This window comes from Eptatretus burgeri, chromosome 15 (assembly GCF_056783735.1).
Source record: "Eptatretus burgeri isolate ZD-2024b chromosome 15, Ebu_testis_v1, whole genome shotgun sequence".
NCBI lineage: Eukaryota > Metazoa > Chordata > Myxini > Myxiniformes > Myxinidae > Eptatretus > Eptatretus burgeri.
In genome coordinates this window covers 7,085,748-7,111,061 of record NC_140975.1, presented here as the reverse complement: position 1 = coordinate 7,111,061, position 25,314 = coordinate 7,085,748, and the positions used below count along the sequence as shown (strand labels likewise).

Below are 25,314 nucleotides of genomic sequence, written 5' to 3'. Positions count from 1 at the left end.
CCAGGCAAACCTTCGTTTTGTTAAACATGGCCATCAAAAAGGCCAATGTCCACGGCACCTGGCGATGAAGCCCTGCTGCTGCTGCTTCTGGGGATTTCTGGGTTTATTGGGAGTTCGGGACAACTGGGTCACGGGGAAACTCCTTCACTGGCTGCTCTACTCCATTTATATTGGGGCCACAGTGGCGTCAGTCCAGTGACCCTCCCCCAAGTTTGAACAGCCATGATCGCTCTCCATTATGCCACACTAAATTTAGCACTGAACCGTGCGCTCGATAAAATTACACTTCTGGGAAACTGTTTCCCGCTCATCGGTTCCATTTTGCACTCAACTGGCACCAAAGTTTTAGCCAACGCATCCGTACCGGTTGCCCCAGTTCGAATCTCGATGTATCACTAAACGTGTTCGTGCCGGCCAACTGAGTTTTGCTCCGAGCAGGGTCCCGGGCCTAAAATGCCACGTTACCTACTCCGTGGGGAACCTAATCCAATCGGGAAAATATGCCTTGGCACCAGGTGTCCAAAGGTCCCAACGTGGCAACCCGAGTGGTGATTTCTCGGACGCCAGCATGGTCTTGCACTGGATGCTAATAGTCCCAAACCCAATCTGCCCTTTCACAGACTTGTGCGATCGTGGCAATTACATTTCCACAGACCAAGTGAATTGTAATGGTTTACTTCAAAATGGGGCAGGGTTTACAATGAGGAGAAGCAGACACTTGAAATTTAAAAACCCACTCCTCGCCCCGAAAACAATGTTCGAACAAAAAAATCTTCAAATACCTAAGTTTTAAAGCCTCATTCATTCCACGAGAGGACACAAGAAGAACGGACAGGACACAGCAATGTTGTTGCTGCGCCTCGATGGGAAACAGAGAAAGCCCGTCTGTGCAGTTCTTGCAACTGTGTGGCACAGCACTAACCAGATGGTGAGAAAAGACAAGTCCTGGGCGTGGATTGTTGAGATCTTGATCGTGGAGATGACGCTTCGAGGAGACGCACTGTAACGACTTCCCGCTGCTTCTCTCGTCAGGCCTACCCACATTTCACGCGATTTCCACTTGTTCCAGTTTTTATATCCTTGGGTTTCCCCTCCCCCCATGGTGTCGCCTGACTCTGCCAACTCCGCACCCATTGGCTGCATCAACATTACTTGCGTGGAGGCCATGCCTCTGCACTTCACAGCTCGTCCTTGAAGCTTCTGGCAGCCGATTCATGCTTAAACGAGTGCTTTTCGTGGCACGCAACTTGCTATTCCTGTCAAATTGATATTCGACAGATTACAGAGGGTAGAACAACAATGGTTAAGGAAGATGTGGTTTTAGACCCAAACATTAAGGAGAGTTGACAGAGCTTGCATTACGAAGAGTGATGCATTTTCTTTATCACATTAAATCACCTCACTTATCTAAACTCGTACTAAGCAATAACTCGAGTTATATTAAACCGTTTTAACCCCCTCGGAGCCATTTCCGCAACAATATGTATTTAATCTTTTCTTTTCTTTTTCTTTTTCTTTTTCAAGCTCGTGTTACAGATTCTTATGCAACACTTATTTACATTCTTAATTTGCTCTGATGATATTGGAGAGATCACTACCATTTTAATTTGGAATTATGTTATACTCGCTGGAGTATCCGGTAATACCCGGGAAATTTGCCCTATTTTCCTCACGCTAGTTAGACTGAGGCATTAGTTGTATGGAGAAAATTAGGAAGGCTTCTTTTATTCCTCAGATTTATGGAAGGAAGGCTTTATGCTGCCGTAATCCTCAGATAGGTCATAGTTGAAGGCGGCCTTGAACCACTCAATGTTTCTAGCAGCAGTGGCAACTGTCCTTGATGTCCTGCCAAAACCCGGACCGAGAAAGCTGGAACGTGAGTTTTGTGCTTCTCTCGCCTGTCGGTGTGACGCTTTATTTGCAGTTAGGCGACGCTCTCTCTCTCTCTGCAGCCGACTCTGCTTGCCTGGCTCGTTCATGAGCAGATATATCAGCAGTAAGACGACTCTCTCTCTCTCTCTGCAGCTGACTCCGCTTGCCTGGCTCTTTCATGAGCAGATCGATCAGCAGTTAACTGTTGCCGTGTGCGTGCAGTTCGAGAATTCAAATAACAGTAGGAGAATGTGTATGTTTAAAAAGTCAACGAATACGAACATTTTGTATTTCAAAAAACCCTAGCGTTTTTAACCATGAAGCCTTTTGTTATGATTAATACGCCGGCGCATTATTCGAAAGCCATTTTTTTCTAATGGAAATTTTATTATATATATATATATATATATATATATTTAAATATTTTTATTTTCATTCTTATGGAGAGCCACTTCGTGCATCCTGGAGCTGAATGTTAGTTCTATATATGTGTAAAGTTTCATCAAGATCGGTTCACTGGTCTAGGAGCTTATTCGTTACAAAAAAACAGACAGAAGGACTGCCATTTATATAGTAGATTTTGTTAGCATGATGAAGCATGACTGCCCATTATACAGAGCAACTCAGATATTTCTTTATTCTCAACCAACTGCATCCTCAGAAAAACCAGTGACGTCGGTAGCTGTAAGTTGCATTAATAATTTAATATACTGTTTGATTGAACTCTATTTTAGATAAAAAAGTGTCATTCTGTTTGGGTAACCCTCATAGTTTTTGCAGTCATGATCTTTATCCTTGCTCAGTGGCGTCGATTGTTTAGGAATTTTTAAGATGGCCCCTTTTCCACATTGGATTCCAATTTGCTACTTGCACACGTAGCTCGCTGCATCATCCGAGGAATATTATACACCCCTCCTTCCCAATTCCATATCCAGGTGATGCATGATGCCATCACCGGGCCCCGAAGGAAGGGAGTACTCAGTTTTCACTCCGTTTGTTTGTTTGTTTGTTACTTACAAAATCTAAAAATTTCGTAAGTATATTGATCCCTTCTGGACTCTTTGTTTGTGTGTTTGTTGGCACGATAACTCGAGAACGGAAGAAGCTACCAATGTCAAATTACACCGCGTGATTCAGGAGGTTGATGGCTAGCGCTGATTAGATTTTGGTCAAAGGTCAAGGTCACAGTGAGGTCAAATATTCGATTTTTGATGGTTTGGTACAGATAACTCGAGAACAGAAGAAGCTACCAATGTCAAATTACACCATGTGATTCAGGAGGGTGATGGCTAGCGCTGATTAGATTTTGGTCAAAATCGGTCAACGGTCAAGGTCACAGTGAGGTAAAACCCCCAAAACATTCGAATTTTGATGGTTTGGTACAGAATCATCGTATAAACTTCTGGTTTGCGTCACTACCTTCTCGAGAGACAGCTTTTATTAGACAAGGTCAGAGGTCAAGTTGACAATTTCGTAAGTACCAGTCTATGACTGCTTGTTTGTTTGTCTGTCTGGGCGATATCTCAGCCACCCTTTGATCGAGGAAGCTGAAATTTACGGACAAAAGTGAAGATGTTCTTTGGCAAAAACGGTATTTTTATTTTTTGATTAATCGACTAATTGACTAATTAATTATTATCGATTTATTAATTACTTATTTATTTTATTTCTCATCCTGGCAATATCTCAGGCACCTTTTGAGCAAGGAAGCTGATATTTGAACATGACGGTGACCAAGTGATTTGGCTGTAGAGTATTTTTAATTTATCATTTGTACATATTTACCTCAGAAGTACATTTGTACACAAGGGACCTTTATTTGTGCAGCCAGAAATGTTTTTGTGTGTTTTTTTTTCTTTTTGACAATCTCTTGCAGCTTCGCGCTTGTGGTCTCTCGGCCTTGGGTTGGATTGCTATGACCCGGCAACCTCCCCATCAGTCCTTCTGGATGAACAGTGCACCAGCTTATTGTACGATCTTGTAGCCATGGCTGCACGGCGCTACGGCCAGGTGGGTGATAACTGTGCCAACCCAGGCAACTTAGTGTTTGTGGTTGCTGTTCAACAATTCCATGCAAAACATTTTTTTTTTTTCGTGGTTGGACTGAACATGTGTGATTATCAGCTGAGAATGGAATATGCATATTGGTCATGTTTACAACTCAAAATATGTTTCATGAATGACTTGAATGATGTGTAACTCCATAATTTCATAAACCCAAGATTGCTTGCTAATGTTAGCACAAGGTTGGAAGTGGGATGGGGAGAAGTCAATGATCCCCTGAAGTAGGATGGCCTAGATCCCTAGAAGTAGGCATACTTGCCTCTGAGCCATGTAGCCTGAGTTTAAATCTCAGCCCAGCCATAAACTATCATCCTGGTGTCCAGCAGGCAGGGTGAGAATCAATGTTTTGCTGTACCTCAGGATGTCCGGTTTAACGTCCAGTCCATCCATTGGCAGCATGATTGATGGATATTTAAGCGGGGATGTTTTTAGATATTTAAGAGGGGGGTGGGGATGATGAGACGGGGGCGGGGATGAAGAGACGGGGGCGGAGGATGAAGAGACGGGGCGGGGATGAAGAGACGGGGCGGGGATGAAGAGACGGGGGCGGAGGATGAAGAGATGGAGGCAGGGAGTGAAGAGGCGGGGGGCAAGGCAAGCAAAATTTTGGGCGGGGGTAAGCAAATTGAAAGCGGGAGATGGGGGGATGGGGTGGGGGCTGGGGTGTATTAGGCGGGGTTGAGTGTGAGGGGATGGACAGGGGGCGGGGGCAAGTGGGGCGGGGAATCAAGATATGGGGGGCGGGGAGTGAAGAGGCGGGGCCGGGGTAATTAAATTTTTTGGCGGGGGTAAGGAAATTGAAGGTGGGGGATGGGGCAGGGGTGGGGCTGAGTAGGCAGATGCAAGCACACCCTATCCAGTCCATGTCCCTCGAGTGTGGGTGAGCTGGTGAGGGTGGTTGAATGAACGGAATCTGTCTGTGACGGGGTTTCGGCTAGTTTCCTATAATTGCGCTGTGTTGCATCCATTTGTTGTCTTTCCACTGTTTTGCCTTTGTCCTCATTTGTTTGTTGATCCATTGCCCCATTTGTTCTGCTCTTCCATGAGTCTTGATACCCTGCGTATTATTAGCATTACTCGCAAATAAACCTGTCGCTTCACTGATGGGCTTATTGGGGGGGGGGGTGGAGAGGGGTGAGAAAGAGGGAGAGGGTTGAGGGGGGTTGGGAGGGGTGAGAGGAGGTAGAGGGTTGGGGGGGTGGAGAGAGAGGAGTAATGTGGGAGTGAGGGGGAGCTAGGAAGGGGGGGGGGAAGCGAGGAAGTGGCAGCTGGAGAGAGCGACACCTAACCCAACCCCCCCCCCCCCGGGCGATCTTGTTCCAAGCATGCTACATGTTCTCCTGACGCGTACCTTTTATTTGGGTGATGTATAGGCAACTGACAGCTCTATAGAGGCAAAAAATAAAAACACCTGGGTTATGTGCAAGAAGCAAAATCATACCTACTGTTTTTAATTCAAAGCAGCTCACTGCACTGGAAAACGTAAGGACAGGAATACTGTACTGTAAATAGTGGAGACTTGTACGTGGGTGAAACTCCTTCCGTATTTTATGGAAATCCATATTTTTGTAACGACCCATACGGAGGTTTCTGTATGTTTGTCATCAGGAAGGCATGCAGTGATTATTGGGATTTGAGGTGCTATTCCAATTTGCTGATTCGTTTATTCACCCAATTCATATTCGTAGGGTTCAATTTTAACGCACTAATGCAACATGACCACGATTATGTGAATTAGATTCACGGTAGTTTTTATTATGAGCTATTTTTGGAGAAGTTTTTTTTTTTTTTTTTTTTTGAGAAGGTTTTTTTGGAGACCACTAACAGCTTTTGGAGAAGGCCCGTACACGACCGCCGCCCAGACGGGCCCGTACACGACCGCCGCCCGGACACGACCACTGCCCAACACGACCGCCGGCCAAATTTCAGCTGGATTGGCCCAGCAGTTTGGCTGGAGAAATCGAAAAAGAAGACTGACGTACGGACGGACGATACGCGATAATACATTATCTGGAATGTAAATTCCAGATAAGCGAATAATAACTTGGGTTTGAAGCAGAAACATGCCCACTACTTTATGTGCTTATAGAATATATCGTGGTTATATCGGTTGGATAGATTCCAATTGCATTGGCTCATTTGCTGACATCAGAGGCATGCGGCTTAAGGACTGAGGCCTATTTGTTCCATGGCCTTCACCAGGCCCATGACGGCTCTCCGCTCCAACCTTTCAATATTTGATGATGCTTTTAACAGTCACTTTGGTTGTTTTACACTGAACAGAAAACCTATAGGGAGGGCATGACGATTGTGAATATGACAGCTCCGAAGACGTCTTTGGCTTCGTATAGCACCACAATGGTGGTTGTATGATTTTTCAGGTTACAATTGTTTGGAGTTAGGCCAGCTGTCCAACCAATGGGTGGAAAGGACCATTACACATGGACAGATGGATGAACAAGTACTGTCTATCATTATGTTGATGATGGTGTCTGTAACCGAATGTTATTACCTCTCATCAATTCAAGCATTCTCATAAACTTTTGTCAGCGTAATTAACAGTCTTAAAATTCTTCTTATGACATCTCAATTTACTTGCAGGTTTTATTTCATTTGACCCAGTCAAAAGTAGACTTTTTGTCAAAGCATTCTTGTGCTGGGTGACGTCATGCATTCCAGTGGGCGGTGCTTCAAGCCCGACTGTCATGTGATTGTTATCCTGCCAATGTCCATGTATGACCTCATCCCCCAATGCCCCAAGGACCATAATGGGACAATGGGGAAAACATTGAGATAAATGGAGTTTTCCATATTCTAACTGAACATTGTATGTGTAGGTCAGGGTAAAGTCTTTTTTTCTTTTCTTTTTAAATATCGGTGAACGTTTTTTTCTTTCTTTCTATTAAATATCTAAATTTCAATAGCTTGTTTTGGTTTAAATTTGTTCTCAAACGTTTTTGAAATTCTCAGTTTAACTCACACTCTCACAGTTGCGGATCATTGGTACAATTTGCATCTGCCCCTTTTCACCTTATGTGGATTGGGGCTTCCCACTCTGCCCCCTTCTTCCCCCTCACCTTCAGGGAAACTTGTTTTGTGATGTTCAATGCAAAATTCATTGAGTATAACATCTTCAAGTTGAGATTATAAATTGAAAAGGTGACTGTCTTTTTCCCCTCCTGTCATCGCTGTATCGAAAGTAATCCGGTGGGTTAAAATTTTCTTGAGAACAAAAAGCCTCTTGGGGGGTGGGGGAATGAGGGGGTCCACTCACTGAGGGTTCACAATTCCTACATTTCCAATGGTAATTGTAGCTGTCACATTTCTTGCATCCCACAAATACCCTTGGGGTTTGTTTCCCTTTTATGGATTGTGGACCTCAAACCAAAAGGCTTTGTTAATGCTCCGTTCCCTGGTGGAATGAAAAAGAAGAATAATGGGGGAAAGGTGGTTGACTTTCAGCGATTTGACTTCCTTTTGGTTCTCAAATTGAAATGTTCACTGTGCATAATGGGGATTTCATTCCAAAACAGCAAAAATGAGAGGGAGGAAGAGGAAGAGAGTGGAGACAGGAGCCTTGATGGTTTTTAATGAAAACGCTTTTCTGACTCGGGCGTCCTTGACAAGAGGGAAAGTAAGACTCCATTGTACCAAGAATTCTATGAGTTGCTTTGGTCTTCTTGCTCATTTATTAAAGCCATTGGGAACTTGCAGATATATTTAAAAGAATTGCACAGTGAGAGATGGGCAGCGAAAGCGAGGGAAAGAAGGTTACAAGCTAATCAAACAGTCCCTAGTCTTATGAATAGGCAAGAGAGAGGCGTTTTGAGCGCCTCGGCCGCGGCTAAACCCCACAGCTCTCTCTCTCCGTGGGCCGCTTTTGCATACGAAACAAAACCGCTACTCGGCTCACAGAAGCTCGACTCACCCCGCAATAGGCCCTGCTTTGCCTCCTTCACAAAGGTCATGAAGTGCGCAGCGCTAGTTGCATTTTTTTTTTCTCTTCACTCTGACTTTCCCTTGTCACCATTCCTGATACTTCACCTTTTGCTTCTGCATATTGTAATGATTTATTTGGGTCTTCCTTTTCATCTTCTTTTGTCCATAAATTATTATTTTCCTTTATCGTTATCAGTATTTTTTTTCATTACTGTTCCTGATGTATTGCAACTTATATTTGCTTCCCCCCCCCCTCCCCTTTGTCTGCCTCATGTGGGAGGGAGGGAAGGTCTAGTATTTTGCCTCTAATCATGAGACTAATTATTGAGGATAAAATAACCAAATATTTATGACTGCCTTCGCTGAGACAATTTTCATCATTGATGGCATCATATGATGTTTTTAGTTGGTCTGCACAAATTGAGTACCCAAGTATAATAGAGGGAAGATGTGGGAAGGTATATGGAGGAGGAAGATCATCTCATTTGCCACAGTTTTGGATTTTGTGATTTCATGAAAGTTTCTTGTAATTTAAGAAAGAACTGCTGGATTATAATTTCTGTGAAATGTTTTTTTTTTTTTAAGCAATGACATTTGTACTGTCCCCTGCTTTATCAATGACTACACACATCGTGCCTCTCTGTTCACTTGAAAGCGTTGGACTGTGTGACAGCACACGGTCATTACCTTTGCTCATTTTCGTCACAGCTCAGCATTCAGGAAGAGCTGGCGACATCACCATTCTACTGTGCGTGCACGCGTGACTTCTGGATTTTGCTCCAGAACTTGCTGGACCACCGCACAGATGGCAGTGATAGGAAGGTGAGGAAACTGGTTCCACACGCTTACACGGAGAGCGTCTCATTGCTCGAGACATGTCAAGTGAGCTGCGATGGCTTGCTTGTTGGTAGTGGTGCTGCATACCATTCCGTCGATGATCCTTTTGCCACTTGTATTCCTGTCAGCTTTCTTGTCTCCTGTGTCATTTTCCTCATGCTATTTTAATGTCATCGAACATACAGCAATGTTTTGCTTTACATTGTGTCCATGGGTTATGAATGTTATTTTTCGCTTTTGTTCAGGCAAGCTTGAATGCTTTATGTATGTGCTCACTTCTCCTTTGATTGAGATTTGGTCATTTTAAGAGGGTTCTCCATGGTGAGAAGGGCAACTCATGTTGCTGCTTTGATATGTGCAATGTGACAGTTTTGGCTCCTCTTTCTTACTCTCTTCTTCCTCCTCCTACTCTCTTCTCCTTCCTCGCCTTCTTTTTATCTCCACCAAGTTAATGCAACCTGCAATTTGCTATTTTATACTTTTATCATGATCAAAGTTGTGTCTATTTACAGCTTATTTAACGATTGAGATGCAATGAAATGTAATTGCTATTTATTGAAAAATATGTATTCAAAGCTGACAGAAGAGCAAAAATAGAGTGGATTAAAGGGATTTCCTCTAATTACAGAGGATGTTGGAGAACATTTGGATGCATGATTAAATGGGATATGAAAGGAAAGTATTAGGGATGAGGGTAAGTGAGAATGAAAGAGATTGTGGTAGGATTGGCAGTGAGATGTGATCTTTAAGGGGGACAAAAGAACGCAGGTGACCAGAGAGCATTGACTTTGGAAGGTTGATAAAGGAAGGATGAATGTATTTATCATGGAAGGGTTTGCAAGTGGCAGAGGGCTAAAAAGGCATGGTTTTCAACCGTATGAGACTGAGAGGCAATATAAACTGTAGGGACCACTGACCTTTCTATGGTGATTGAGTAGTGGATCATGAGTGTTGGCCTGTCTGGGTAATGCTGAGTATTTTGAGTGCTTTTGTGTGGGCATGGCATAGGTAAACAAACACTGCACCATCATCTTGATTGCAGAAAACATTTTCTCTGTACTTTAAACTGCAACACTGGCTGTAACATCACATTTTCGTGTTTATTTTTGATTTGTAGTTTTGACATATGACCTTTATTCCAAATTTAAAATAATTTTCTAATAATCATTTTCCAAATATGGTACTTCTTACAACTTGGAAGGCGATACTTTCAATTTATTTATTCGCATGCAGCCTGTGGCTGAGTGGCTGCTTGTCAACATCATTTTTGGGGCTCGGCTGTGCTGCTGATGCAATTCCCCCCTATTACCAACACACTGGTACTCATTTTGCCAACCCTGGAAGAATGGCAGGCTGAGTCAACCCACCTGGCGTTAATTCAATGGTTGACATGAGGCTTCAACTCAAGACACTGAGATCTCAAGCCAACCACCCAAACCTTTAAGCCAACACCAGGCTTATGCTTTCAATGATTTAGATATACCATGTGATGGCTGCTTTTACATTTTTATCCCGCCCCCTCCCGGAGGGAGGGAGCGGGATATTGTAACCGTCCGGTTTGTTTGCCTGTCTGTTAGCAACTTTACGGCAAAACGGCTTTAGCCAACACTACCAAATTTAATCCACAGGTGGGCAATGAACCTTGGACGACCCCATTAACTTTTTGGTCCAATTGGATCAAAGGTCAAGGTCACGAAAAGATCAAATTCGTTTTTCGCTCATAACTTAGTCAAAAATGATCTGATTTACTTCAGACTAAGCTTATAGTGAACCTTCTTCTATTTGTCATTTATAATCCTACCCATTCCTATCGTGAAAAATGCATATTTGTGAAGATCGGTAGGGTCCGAAGTTTTGGGGGTCATGGCCATCGGTCAAAATTACAAATTTTCCATTAAAACTCAAACATGGTTACGAAAATACAACTTTACGGGAAAACAGCTGGCTCAAACACTGTCAAATTGTATCCACAGGTGGGTAATGAACCTCGGACGACCCCATTAACTTTTGGGTCCATTTATCAAAGGTCAAGGTCAAGTGACGAAAAGGTCAAAATCTTTTTCGCTCATAACTTCGTCAAAAATGGTTTAATTGACTTCAAACTAAGACTGAAATATTCCTTATTGTATTCCTCATAATCAACATTCAGGTTATGGATATATCAAATTTAAATTTGATCCCTCAATTAACTTTATGACTTAAATGGGTGGGATTTGTTGTGCCTGGCACCACTTGTTTAATATGAATTCCAGGAGCCTTTGTCGACATTTCTTTGATATTCAGGTCAGTTATGGGAGAATGTGCCGGAGAAGCGCATCGCTGCATCTACTTTCCGCCGGTACTCCAGAGGCCTCTGTCTGACCATCCCTCAGGTAGATGCCAAGCCCATTCCCCATCTGCTTGAGATGCTTATCAACCTGCTGCAACCACGAGGCATGTAATCGGCCCATTGGCCTCCTCCACCCACGAGGCTCCCTCGCTGAGCGAATCTGGTGAGCAAGATCAGCGTCAGGAAAACGAGCCACATGTCCATCCAGCCGCAACTGATGCTCACGGACTATGCAGGTAACAAATCTCATATCAGTCTTTCTCAGCAACCTCTCGTTGGGCACAAAGTCCGACCAGCGATAGTCAACTCTGCCATTAAGCCTGGCCCTGTGACTGTTCAATGGTATCCAGTGACCCTTGAGAGACAACATTCTTGTTTGCCAGACAATGAGTTCCATGACATCCACCGGCAACATCAAGGATGGAGGTCTTGAAGGCACTCCACAACTCTTCAGGATTCCCCAAAGCAGCTGGACCCCCAAATCTCCACTCGGCCTGTTCGCAAACTCCTCAGCTACCCTCTCATCCTTAAGCTTGCCAACATCCAGCCGAGACTGGGATGGTACCATTGTCCCAGACTAAAGATGCAGTTTCAGGATTGCTGCAATAAGACTGTGGTCGGTATTGAGGAACTGAGCGCTCTGGTAGACCCTGCAGTTCAAAATCATCCTCCAGCGACCATCAATGAGCACATGGTCAGTCTCCTTTGCCACATCACCAGCGTTGGTCACCAAGTCCAGTGATGAGCCTGTGCATGCTGAAACCATGAATGAGCCACCCTAAGTCCATGACTTCTTGCAAACTCAAGGAACTTGATGCTATTCCAGTTCACGGTTCCATACCCATGGAGACCAACACACGTCTCATAATCCTCCCTATCAGTGCCAGTCGATGCATTGAAATTCCCCAAGACTAGAAGAGTATCTCGCCTGGGACACTGATCAACCACAGACTCCAGCATGGCATAGAATCTCTCCTTCACAGTGAAATCACTCATCTCAGTCAGAGCATATACTGTACAGAGACCAGGGAAATGATAATTATCATTTATCATTACCTTACCTCAATTATCATTGGAGATAGCTTTGTGGACAGAGCTAGAGCAACTCCTTGGACCTTGGGCACGGTAACTACCAGAGTGATCAGACCAATAGTAAGTGTAACCACCCACCATGTTCTCGTCACTGTCCGGTTTCCGAATCCCAGAGAGTGCTGCAATACCGATGTTCAAACGCTTGAGCTCAGAAGATAACAGAGATATGTAATCATCCTCTCTTATGCCTGATGTTGGCTTAATGGTTAGGGTTGTGGGCTTTGGATCCGAGGGCTCTGAGTTCAAATCCCGCTCAGCTGTTGAATTAATACTAGGTGTAGGTCATGTGGAGGTGGGTCGGTTCGTTCAGTTTTATTGTGCAGATCACCAATCTCAACGAAATTCACCCTGTACATTCATGAGAACACACCATTGAAATTCCTACTTGTTTCCATATGCACAAGTTGACACACCGACAGTTATTACCATTTGAAATTACCGCCGTGAAGTGGGCGTGGCATGCTTGTAATCGCGGAGGAAGCGACCAGGAAACAACAAATCAAGATGGCGGCACCCATGGTTGTCGTGTGATTTCGAGTGATTTTTGGTCTTTCAACAACCAAATATGCGTTGTTTCATACACTTGGGCACGGAGGATGATGAGAAAGTGACGCAATTCACAGATAAGAGCTGGCGTAAGGTATGCGAGTGTGCGAAGGCTTAGTGCGACGCCACAGATAGTTTCACTATCAACAAATGCCGTTTGCTGGCTGATCAAATAATGAAACTGCTGCCAATGACTGATCCTCCTGTGGATGCCGGCCGTCACCGGTTCTGCTATGCGTCGTTTTGTAACAAGGATCATATAAAACTCGCTGAAGCCAGGAAAAGGAAATCGGAAGCCAGCACTACTGCAGTTTTTGCTGGAGCCAGTGAGGTGGTGGGTGGACTTGAAGAAGAGGGGCACTCATACGTAGAAAATCCCTCAGAACCTCTGTAGAAAGGGTGGCTGGCAAATCAGCTGGTGTACTGCCAAGAATTTGTATCATATGCCAGAAAAAAGACAAATTCATCCGTGTCAAAGGAAAATCTCAACGTAATCAGTTGTCCCTGGCAGAAACACAGGATGGAGGAAAGCTGAGGGAAACTGCTGAGCAGAGGAGAGATGAACGTGATGTGAGAATAATGACAACTATAAAGGATAAAGACTGTGTGGCGCTGGAAGTTTGTTATCACCGTAAATGTTATTACGAGTATGTGAATGACATGTACCACACACAGAGTCAAAGTAAACTCAAAACTCAGAAAGTGAACTATGACTCAACATTTGACATTTTCTGTGATAAAGTAATCCAGGTAAGACTCATTGATGGAAAGCAATCTATACATGTGAAGTTGTGTGAGATGTTCCATGACCTACTCAGAGTATGCGAAGGTCAGGATAAGGCCAACTACCAGGCAACAAGACTGAAGAAAAGACTGCAGGAACGGTACCCAGACATGATTTTCTATCGCCCACCAAAAATGGCTGAGAGCGAAGTGGTGTACATGAAGGACATTGATATTGGTTCCATTGCTCAGGTTGCTGTTGATTGGAGAGAAAAGCAATGTAACACTCCACGATCTGCTCGCGTACCCACTGGCGAACATATCTTTCCCGCTGGCATCTGGTGATGGTTCGATTGCTAAGACGGACAAAGCCAAACTCCGCAACCATATACTGAAACTGTGGCCCGATTGCCGTGTGGATACTCGGCCTATCCAAGGTGCAACGATTGTGGATGGAATGGCCGTTATTCAGGCGATAAAGGCTGGTTCACTGCCTAACACTTTTGGCAAAATGGAAGAGATGGTGCTGAAGATCGTAGTGGCCAAAGCATGACATAACCAATCTTCGAGACTGGACGTGGTGTTTGATACTTACCCAAGTATCAGCATCAAGTGCCTGGAGCATGCCAGACGAGCGGGTAGGGTGGGTGATCTTCAGGTGCGAACCATCTACGGATGTGATCAAGCCCTTCCAAAACAGTGGGCCAATTATCTCTTGAGCGGAGCCAACAAGGAGGCGTTGATAGAGTTCATCGTCGAATGGTGGACGAGAAACATCTCTCCATCAAAACTGGGCGACATGCTGTTGTACGTCAGTCATGCCAGCAAATGTGAGAAAATCGAGGCGTCGAATGGTGTCATGACTGTGTCGTGTCGTCAGTACCTGAACTTGAATGTGACCATGAGGGAGCTGACACGAAGCTCCTGCTAGATGCCACTCACGCGGGACAGAATGAAGAGTCGGTGCGCATGGAGAGTTTCGACACCGATGTGTTTGTGTTGGCGTTGGCGTTGGCTCACTCAAAGTCGATTCGAGCACGAAATTTCCATTTGGGCACAGGAAGTCCCAAGGACATTATCGTCGTTGACATTAGGAAGCTGAGTAATGCCTTGGAAAGTTCTGTCTGCGATGCGTTGATAGGTTTGCACAATTTCACGGGAAGTGATACCACCACTGCATTCCACGGTAAGGGCAAAACAAGGCCATTTGACTTGATGATGAAGAGTCCCCATCTCATCATCTGTTTCGGGAGCATTGGTCGAGAATTCACGCTAGATCAGAATATCATTCACGACCTGGAACAATTAGTCTGTGCCATGTACAATCAGCTGACCATGAAGAGTGTGGATGAGGCTCGCGACAAGCTATTCTGCAGCCAGTCGCTGGGAGAACAGAAGTTGCCGCCTACAAGCGACGCTCTGATGCTGCATTGCAAAAGAGTGAACTATCGGTCTGCGATCCACCACCGCGCGACTGAGAGGTTTATAGAAGCCACTTCTCCTACATTTCACGGATGGGTGGAATGCAACGGAGCACTGACTGTTCACTGGCTGAGCAAACCACCAGCGCCGAAGGAACTGTTCGAGGCGACGAAATGTAATTGCAAGAAGATGAAATGCGAGACCAACCAGTGTTCTTGCCGGTCAAAAGGACTGTCCTGCACAGAGTGCTGTGGTGTCAAAACTGCGCCAACGATGAACAGACCCGAGCAGAAATGGAACTTATGGATGATGAAAGCGGAACTGACGATGATTTCGACGACGAACTGTGAATGCAGGTGTCGCACTGCTCTTGCTGTGATGATCAACTACACAGTAGTATTCAGCTTGGTTAGCATGTAATAGTGGACTTGAGTTTTGTAATAGCAGCAGTCAAGAGCCTAGTTCAGCAACCGCTTCAGAGCAAGAAATACTGGAGTTCTAAGACTGTAATCCTCTTGTGGCGGTTCTACTTTTCATCAGGCTGAGTCGCGCAGTCTCTTTGTCTTTGATTTAATCCGTAATAGCCAATGTAACTGTCTTTAATAGGCGCTGTAACTGCCTTTAATAGTCAATGTAACTACATTTAATAGCCAGTGTGGCTGCCTTTTAAGCAAAAAGTTGCCTTGGTCAACTCGAAGGCCTGTCTGATCGGTCCAGACGTTTTCGGCCGGTAAAAATTGGTAACTGCTTCGGTTTACGACCTTTAATTATAAACATCTTTAATAACAGTGAATAGGGCTCTGTATAAACATATTGTATCATTTTAAGACCTCACAAGAGTTTTCTTTGACGTACATATCAGTCTAACCTTGATTCTTCATTTCTGTGTCAAAATTGTGCTTTAATGTTCGGTGTATCTTTAAGTGCCAAAAATGACCAATTGTGTCACATCCTCGACGTGGAAACAAGTGGATTTGGACTCGGCGTCTAAAATTCTTTAAGTATGCCAAATTTCATTCAGATTGGTGATCTGCACAACGAAAATCATTTTCTGTAGGTAATAGCGAGTACCTCCACATGGTCTAGTGGCGTTAACTCGGCCCGTCATCCTTGTGAGGTCAGCAAAATGAGTGCCAGCATGCTGGTATACTGTGTCGGAGTATACTGTGTCCAGGATTGTGCCCAATAGCCAAGGAAACTGCTTAAGCAGCACCAACGCACTGCACAGAGTTTGGTCCAAATCTCCTCCTCTCATCAGGAAAGGTCCAGGCACTCATCCGAAGGGACTGCCTCAAGTTAACCCAAGGAGACTGCCATCTGATGAACGACACCTCACCACCTTCCTGACACACACTACCGCAATCCAACCCAGAAAGGTTACCCCGTGTTTTTCCTCCTATCATCAGAGTGGGGTCCTGAAGGCTTTGCCTCAATCCCGTCATCCGGTGAGGTGCCCTGCGAAGGGCAGCTGCACAAGGGGTATTCCCACGGAGTGGGTTTTCAGATTTCTTTGCAGCCTTCGTTTGTGGAAACACCGGCTGTGGTGAACCAGTTAAAAGAGGGTAAAGCTCTTGGGATCTGTGGCATCCATGCTGAACTTCTTAAGGCTAGTGGAAATGCTGTAATGGTATCGTTGCACGCAGTTCTGTGCTCTGTTTGGAGCACAGGCATAATCCCAACTGACTGGAAATGGGGAATTGTTGTCCCTCTCTGGAGAGGAAAGTGTAATCGCCAGGACTGCAACAACAAACGAGGGGTGACACTGTTCTCAATGCCAGGAAATGTCTTTGCTCGGGTAATTATTTTTTGGGTCGGGATGCTCACTGGAGGATTCTCGGTGCTCGCGAGGTGGCACTAAAGTTGATTGATCTGGTATATAGAGTGCTGTGAGGCATGGTGTTTCCATCTTTGACTTATTTCCAGTTGTTACTGAAGTTTGTCATGGATGTGGATTGCCCCCCACACTCTTCAACGCTTGCATGGACTGAATTCTGGGGAACATGTCGGCGAGATCAAGCTGTAGTGCATCGCTTGGGAATGTTGAGATCTCAGACCTTGATTTTGCAGATGATGCAGTTATCCTTGTGGAGACGCTGGATATCCTTGTTGGGGCTCTCAAGGCACTGGATGAGGAATCGTAGCCACTGGAACTATGGGTTTCCCGAGTCAAAACGAAGATCCAAGCTGTCAATCGCATCTTGGATGCTGCCATCTTTTCTGTGCTTGTTTTTGCTGAGGACGTTAAGGCCACGGAGAGATTCGCTTGGCAGTGATGTTCATATGTCTGCATATTGTGAGCAAGAGTTCAATAGACGTCTGGGTCGGGCCAGTCGAGTCATGGATTCACTGGATCATGGGGTTGTTGCACTGTATGTGTCCATGCAGGAGGACAAAAGTCTGAGTCTTCAAGTCCTTGGTTCTTCTCGTCTTGCTTTACAGATGTAAGATGGACTCTGACGAAGGATCTGAGCTGAAAACTTTACTCCTGCAATTCCAGGTCCTTTCGGAGAATGCTTGGCTTTCACTGGTCAGACTTTGTGTCCAGCGAGTGGTTGCTGAGAGAGACTCAAATGAGATTTGTTACCTGCATCGTCCGTGAGAATCAGCTACGGCTGTATGGACATGTGGCTCGATTTCCTGACGCTGATCCAGCTCACCAAATTCTCTCGGCGAGTGAGCCTTGTGAGTGGAGAAGGCCAATGGGATGACTGTGTGCCTTGTGGTTGCAGCATGTTGATCGGCATCCCAACGAGATGGGGATGGGCCATGCATCTGCCTGGGGGATGGCCAGATGGAGGTCCTCGGAGTACCGACGGAAAGTAGACGCAGCAACATGCTGCTCTGGTGCATGCTCCCATACCTAACCTCGTTTAATACTGCCCTGTAGAATGCTGATTATTATGGAGCTCTTCGTCTTGAAGAAAATTTTAACGAAAATAATTAATAAAATCCATAATTCACGTGGTAAACTCATAACACGTTGTAAATGATAATCCTCAAGTAAACACACCCTCTGCCATTGTTTGTACTGTATGCACATGCTCTGAGCCAATTATTGCTGTTTAGTCTGCCTTGGTTTTGCAGCAGGATGAGCCTCCTCCCACTTTGTTTCTCACTGCCTCCATGTCGGAGGAGTAGGAGCAGAGCAGGAGTGACGGCAATTATTCTTTTTTATTGATGTTTTGATTTTGTTTACCTCTGCCACCGAAGGTGAAGGAGGTTATGTTTTCACCCCTGTCTGTCTGTTTGTGTACAGGATATCTCAAAAGGTTGTGGACGGATCCAGATACAATTTGATGGGCAGATTGTGTGTGTGACAAGGACAAACTGATTAGATTTTGGTGAAACCCGGATCCGACTACTCGAATTTTTCAAGTGATTTTTCACCATTGAAAGATAGGGCAAACAATGATATATAGCACGATATCTCAAAAAGTTGTGGATGGATTCGGACGAAACTTGGTGGACACATTAAGTGTCTGACAAGAATTGATTCACTTTTGGTGAAGATCCGAATCCGGATCTGCATCCGAGGATTTTTTAAGTGATTCTTCACCATTGATGGGGCCAAAAACCATATGTTGCATGATATTTCAAAAATGTATTGGGCCTGATATGTTCTTGTGGATCAGTCATTACGTGGTGGAGGTATGCACTCTATCGATTGCCCTTCTAGTTTATAGTAGTACTGTACACCCACTCCCGATGGAAGTGGCAGCAAGGGTCATGTTATTATCCTCTCTGGGGTATATACATTACAGTAGATCGAGGCTCGGGTCTGTTAGTCTGGGGGGGCGCGATAAGCATTTCATGCTTCAAGAATGTCGGGTTTCCACCCTTTCAGTTTTGTGTTAAATGGAATTAGAGATTGTATATAAAAGTAATGCGTGTTTGCGGTTTATGATTTGTTTTACTTCTGGTAGGATTGCCCCGCGAAACGCCACGATAAGCTATTTATACATGTTAACACGGTGTTTGTCCAAGGAGGAAAAGCCTCTTGGGTGGGGGGGGGGGATATTATTTGTATTAATATTGTTTTGTAATAACATTAATATTATGCTATTTTCATTGGTGGTGTTATTACCCCATACACGCAAAGCGAAAAGTGGGATTAAGCAACTGGTTCAAGTCCTTTACTGTTGTCTAATCCACTCTTGCATTCAGTGTCCTTTTAAATGCATTCATGCCACAGGATTTCTGGGTGCAATTTGGCATGGCTCTTGCCACCGCTGGCACCATACAACTTCCGGAGGCCCAGCAAGTGCTTGTCCCAGGAGTCGCTGTCTCTTTACCCAGCCTAAAGAGAGATGGCAGACCTTCCCAGGTTTTGGCATTCTGGCTCCTCCGAGAACTCACCTGGATGTCTCGACACAATCAAAACAAAGTCATAGCCTCGGGGAGGGTGAGTTTATGGGGGTCACGTGTGCTCTGAAAGAGTATGAGATTTTGAGGGCTGGAAGTTGAAGGTGGATGAATTTTTGTTTTTTAGTCATGAACACAAAGATGAGTAATTTTGTTATCCATTGAACGGGTGGGTAAAATTGTTCAATTTTGTTTTACTTGGATGAGGATACTTCTCAGGTGGTTTGCAGATGAACTTGTTTTTTGGGGTTTCCTTTCCCTCTTTAGACACAAATCCGAAGTGATTGGTCACTTTTGGAAAGCCTCCTGAGACAATGTTACGGCAACCAGGTGCGTATGCTCTCGATCGTTTCATCAAGTTTCCTTATCACTCTGAGTTCTCAGTTGGGGGCTCTGCCAGCTGAGCAACTCTTCCTGCCTCCGCCTAAGTTATCCTCACTCTCCGACCTTCTGCTTTTCACCCTCATTCAACTGTTCGTGGCACTTTATGCCCCCAGCTGCTTTTTTTCACTATTCATTCACACACACAGAGACACAAAGCCTTGGTTAACCTCTCATGTGCCACCTGCCCCTCTGCGCCTGCTGCTTCACGTAACGAGCTATAGAGCTAATGACCCCGCTCTCTGTCCCGTCTTTCTGGCTGTGTCTGCGTTTTTCTGTCTCTCTGCCCTTATGTCTCTGTGTTTGTTTTTTTTCTGTTTCTTTCTCTCTGTGTCTCTGTCTTTTTCTGCGTCTTCTTGTCTCTGTGTCTTCCTGTTTTTGGTTGTTCCTTTCTCTGTATCTGTCTGCCACTGTGTCTGTGTCTGTCTGTCTCTCTCACTTTCACTCTCACTTGGCATCGTCATATAAAAAAGTATATTGTAATCCGTCTGTCCGTCTCCATCTGTCGCTCTATCGCCTCCTAAATGGTCGTGCAGAAATTTACAAAACTTGCTCCTTATGATCACTACATGGCAAGAAGGTGCGAGTGCAGTGGTATCATTTTTGGCCTCACCCCCCTGGGTCAGGGTCAAATGGTCAGACACCAGAAAATGCAATCGGGGCACATTTTTTAACATTGTTTTCTTTAATGAAACATTGTGTATAACTTCAACATTGGGGGATGCATGAAATATGTAACAAAATTTTGGATTCAACCCCCAGTTTATGGCCCGAGGGGTGTGGAATTGCGGTCGGTCACAAAGGTCAAAATGGGGGAATTTTTTTTTTAACTCAAAACTTGACATTGGGTCATTCCTGGTGGAACTTTGTGCCATCTTTCAACCTTGCTTTAGGTGGTAAGCTTGGGGATTTGTGATGGTGCGCCATCGACTTTACTGTAGTTTTCTCTCCATTTGTTCTTCAGCTCACGTCTTCTATTCTTTGCCCCTTTTCTTCCAATAACATCCTTGCTTTTCTTTTTTTCATTTGTATTTCCCCATGTCCTCCCTGTATCACATGTCCCCTTTTCGCACACCCTGAAGTCCCACCCCTCTTCCCACATTTGTGTGTCTTCTTTTCTGTTCATGTACTGCACCCCCTGATTCCAGCAGACTTCACTCCTCTGCCCCCTACCCCCTCCCCCCATCCCACTCAACCTCTTATGATACAACACACATCGTTTCCCTCAGATTGGCTGTTTATCACAACCATTGTTGTCCCGACAAGATGGTGTGGAGGTAGCACACTGAATTGGAGCTTTCTCACTTGGGTTTGATTCCGACCAAGTATAAACTGTTGAATTGGTGTTTTGCAAGCAGGGCGTTGCATAACAAAGTTCGCTACCCCTCTGATCAACATTTATTCCGGGTGCTCGATCTGCTAGCATTATCTGCCACAGTGTCTTTTGTGAAAAGAGTTACTGGCACCCTCCCTGAGCAGACAAGAAAAAAAAGAAAAAAAGAATTCTGCCATTACCCACAGAGGTGAGTGTAATGGTGCTCCCTTGTAGTGATGCCAGCAGAAGCCGTGTGCTGTTCTATGAAAGAAGAAGAAGACTTTTTGTTGTGGGTGTAAGGATTGATGTTGAGTGGCAGTAGCCTGTAAATGTGTCTGTCTGCTCATGTGTGCCTCTTTGTCCTGATGACGTGCTTACGAAGCCAGCATTCACCATTTGTGTGGTGGGAGTAAATGAATTCGGTAGTTGATTGTTCGCAATTTGATGTGTAAAATTTCTCATGATGAAACCTCGTGCAATGAGTTGTTGTTTGCTGTGCATCACCTTTTATTTGTCCATTTTTCTGTACATCTCCTGTCCTTTCCCAGTTTTCATTCCATATTGATGTCCTTGCTCATTCATTCTTGTTGTGCTCGAAGCTGTGCAACAAACGAGCGATCATGTCACTGCTGAAGCAAATTCCTTTTTAATATCATGATAAGGTTTGGAAATCCTTGCGTGTACCCTACTGCTCGTTTTTGTGAATTTTCTAGGAGGTGCTGTGCCCATAGTTTACTCATTACACTCTCATCACCAACTCTTTTGTGATGATTATGCGAGTGTGATATGTCCCTACGTAGAATGTGAGTGTGAGCTCGGGTTTTGTCAGGGTGTGTGTGCTTGCAAGGCTGTGTGTAATGGTGTAAGTGACGTTGTGAATGCATGATGCCTTGCTTGCCGAGCCTATGAATAGTTGTCATTCATATTCCCCGTCACGCTCGCAGTGATAGAGACGGGGGCTTTCAGGAGTAAGAGGTCACAGGCAGGACCCGGCTACTATTGAGGGCTCTCTTGATTTTTATTTTTTTTGTCTTGTGTATATCTTTTTTATTTAACCTTTTTAAAAAAAAGGATTAAATAAAAATATATTTTTGCATCGTTTTTTTCTGCTTCTTTTATTCAATCCTTCAGAAAAATTACAACAAATACCACTTTCACCAATTGTTCGTCTTAAAAAATGCTTTATGGATCAGGTCGTGGTTTCTCAAGCAACGACGAAATGTGCAATATCAACCAACGAGTATTATAACACATTACGCATCCACATTATCAGATAACTTTGTGATGTCAACACAATTTATGAACGCTTGGTTGCAGTGGCACTTCTCTCCCTTTCATTTATTATCCCCCGCCGCGTGGCGGAAGGGGGATATTGTTGTCACCCAGGGCGTCCGGCTGTCCGTCCGTCCGTCCAGGCGTCAACATTTATAGCTGTGAGTGCGATAACTCATAAACTGTTCGCCATATCGATTTGAAATTTGGGTCACACATGTACCACCTGAAAGGGAAGAACCCTATTGATTTTGGGTGTGGCCGGATCCAAGATGGCCGACTGGGGTGGCCATCTTGAAAAAAATGTTTTTTCGCTATATCGATTTGAAATTTGAGTCACACATGTACCACCTGAAAAGGAAGAACCCTATTGATTTTGGGCGTGGCCGGATCCAAGATGGCCGACTGGGGCGGTGTCAACATTTATAGCTGTGAGTGCGATAGCTCATAAACTGTTCGCCATGTCGATTTGAAATTCGGGTCACACATGTACCACCTGAAAAGGAAGAACCCTATTGATTTTGGGCGTGGCCGGATCAAAGATTGCTGACTGGGGCGGTCATCTTGAAAAAAATGTTTTTTTTAATAAATGGAAAACTGCTTATCTGATTTCAATTATTTTTGGTTACTACGTTCCTCACCCCTAGAGAACTTTTCGAGATGATGACCAAATGGTGTCTTGTTTCCAATTCACCTCCCCCATTATCTGGAATATGTATGACCTTTTTCATTCAATGGTGGGGGATTCCCCATCTCTGATGGTATATTTTTAGTTGTTTTCAGCTTGCTTCAGGAGTCACCACCACCCCATGGGGATCTTTATGAACTGAGTACCCCCTTAGTTTGGTGAAGTGTGTGTGTGTGTATGTGTGTGTGTGTGTGTGTGTGTGTGTGTGTGTGTGTGTGTGTGTAAATATATTATATGTGTGTTTATATTATATTTACATATATGTATATGTGTATTTATTTATATATATATATATATATATATATATATATATATATATATATATATATATGTCTTCTTCTTCTTCTTCTTTCGGCTGGTCCCGTTAGGGGTCGCCACAGCGGATCATCCGTATGATCCGCATAGTGATTTGGCACATGTTTTACGCCGGATGCCCTTCCTGACGCAACCCTGGTCGCCTCTTACGACACAGGGATAGGGTACACCTATTTAACCGGGATATACACCGGCCCAGTACACTGGTACTCATTTCGCCGACCTCGGAAGGATGACAGGCTGAGTCAACCCCCTGGTGTATTAATTCAGTGGCCCAACGGGGCTTGAACTCAGGACCTTTTGGATCCCAAGCCGCTGCCCTAACCACTGCGCCAACACCAGGATATATATATATATATATATATATTTATATTTATTTATATTTATTTATATTTATTTATATTTATTTATATTTATATATATTTATATATATTTATATATATATATATATATATATATATATATATATATATATATATATATATATTGTTGCGGATTCGCGCCCGCCGGCGTGCTGACGGCCACGTAACTCGAATCGCGGCACGTCGCCCACCGGACGGACAATCCAGTCGTGACCCTCTCGGACTAACGCCGGGAACCAGTCACGGGTGGACCTTTCGGTCTCACCGCGATCGTGCCAATCGGCCCCCGCGTGGGATAGGGTTGCTCGCCAAATTCGACCTACCTAAGTACCCACACGGAGGGTAGACCGGGCGATCGCACCTCGCCGCAGGTCGACTTCGGACACGGGCCACTTAAGCGACCCGTTCCGTACTATCGGGATAACCGAGCGGTGTTATTCGTCGGCCTCGACGGTTCGATTAATTATCGGGCGTCTTAGCCCACGACCAACCCTTTACGTGAAGCAAGATGGGGATTCAATGAAAGAAATGACGAAGCGAAGCGGGAAAACAGTTCAACAATAAGCACATTTATTTCGCGATGAACGGAAAGCACACATATACAATTCCACCAAAAGCACATGGAAAAGAAGAAGACAAAAAGCAAATGCGACAATGCAGATCTATCCGACTACCGGGCACTCGGCAACACTTATACAGTTTTACTTCACAGACGGCGCCGACAACACACATTCCCAAAGCAAAAGAAAAGAGAACCACCCTCCAGGATGAGGGGGTAGGCGGGCCTGGGGCCGAGACCGTGTCGGGCCTACCCGTCTGATGATGAGACGCGGAGCGGCGGTGGTGCCTCAACTCCGCGGGCCTCGCGGACAGTGTCTGGTAGGGGGTGGGAAGGGGGCCCCCTTTTGTTGCACTATCTCAGCGCGGGGGGAAACAGGAGGGGGTTGCTGATGCTCGGGGAAAGGAGGATTTCACAAAATCGCGGGTCCCGCGACGAGCGTCTCCACCACGACCTCGGTCGCGCCGCCGGCCTTTCTCTCCGCAGTTCCCCGAATCCGACGCGAGCACCCCCTCGTCCGCCTTCGCCGCCGCCGCCTCTCCACAGCTCAATCCTCTTCACTCCGACTCCGCGAACTCCCAACTGCACTGAACTGCTAACTGCGAACTGCTAACTGCGAACTGCTCTCTTCTCCACTTCCAACTGCGAACTCCTCTCCGCTTCCAACTCAACTCTTCCTCCTGCGAACTGAACTGCCTCGACTGACGAACGCGGCCCCTTATATCCCCCGTGGCCTCGCTCCTTCATCTTTGACCCTCTGCCTCCGACCTTTCACCTCTCTTGCTGGCTCCCCATTGGCCCGAGGAAAAGTGGGCGTGAATGCTTTTTGATCCATGAATTTGCATATAGCGACCGCCCTCCAACGCCCTGGAGGCGGGGCCAAATCGCCCCTCGCTCACCGATTGGACGGAACAAAAGTGGGCGTGAGTCGTTTTTGATCCGTTTTTCTTCGGAAAGTCCAACGATGCTTTTGAACACGCTGCACGGTGCGCGCCCTACACGAGTCCAGCATCGGTGCCCACAAGTGGCGCGAGAATGGTGGGGGATGCGATGGTGGCGAGTTGTGACGGTAAAGGTCGTGGCGGTTGTGGTGAAGCGGCGTTGTGGTTGGTGGTTGTTGTGATGGCTGTTGAGACGTGGTTGGTGGTGGTAATAATGGCGGTTGGTCCAAAATAAAGATAGTAAAAGAAAAACGGCTATCCTGAAGAGTCGCAGCCCTCATGAATGACATTTATT

At 45.1% G+C, this 25,314-nt stretch overlaps 1 protein-coding gene across 5 annotated transcripts in view; it reads left to right on the top strand.

Moving 5' to 3' along the window:
- MMS22L (MMS22 like, DNA repair protein) overlaps window positions 1–25,314 on the top strand; it is a 384,598-nt gene that overhangs the window by 113,575 nt on the left and 245,709 nt on the right. For all 5 annotated transcript variants that reach the window (XM_085857867.1, XM_085857868.1, XM_085857866.1 and 2 more), the window contains exons 8-11: window positions 3,749–3,882; window positions 8,584–8,697; window positions 19,017–19,226; window positions 19,454–19,516. In XM_085857867.1, coding sequence (XP_085713993.1) covers window positions 3,749–3,882; window positions 8,584–8,697; window positions 19,017–19,226; window positions 19,454–19,516 — 521 coding nt within the window. The remainder of the gene's footprint in view (window positions 1–3,748; window positions 3,883–8,583; window positions 8,698–19,016; window positions 19,227–19,453; window positions 19,517–25,314) is intronic.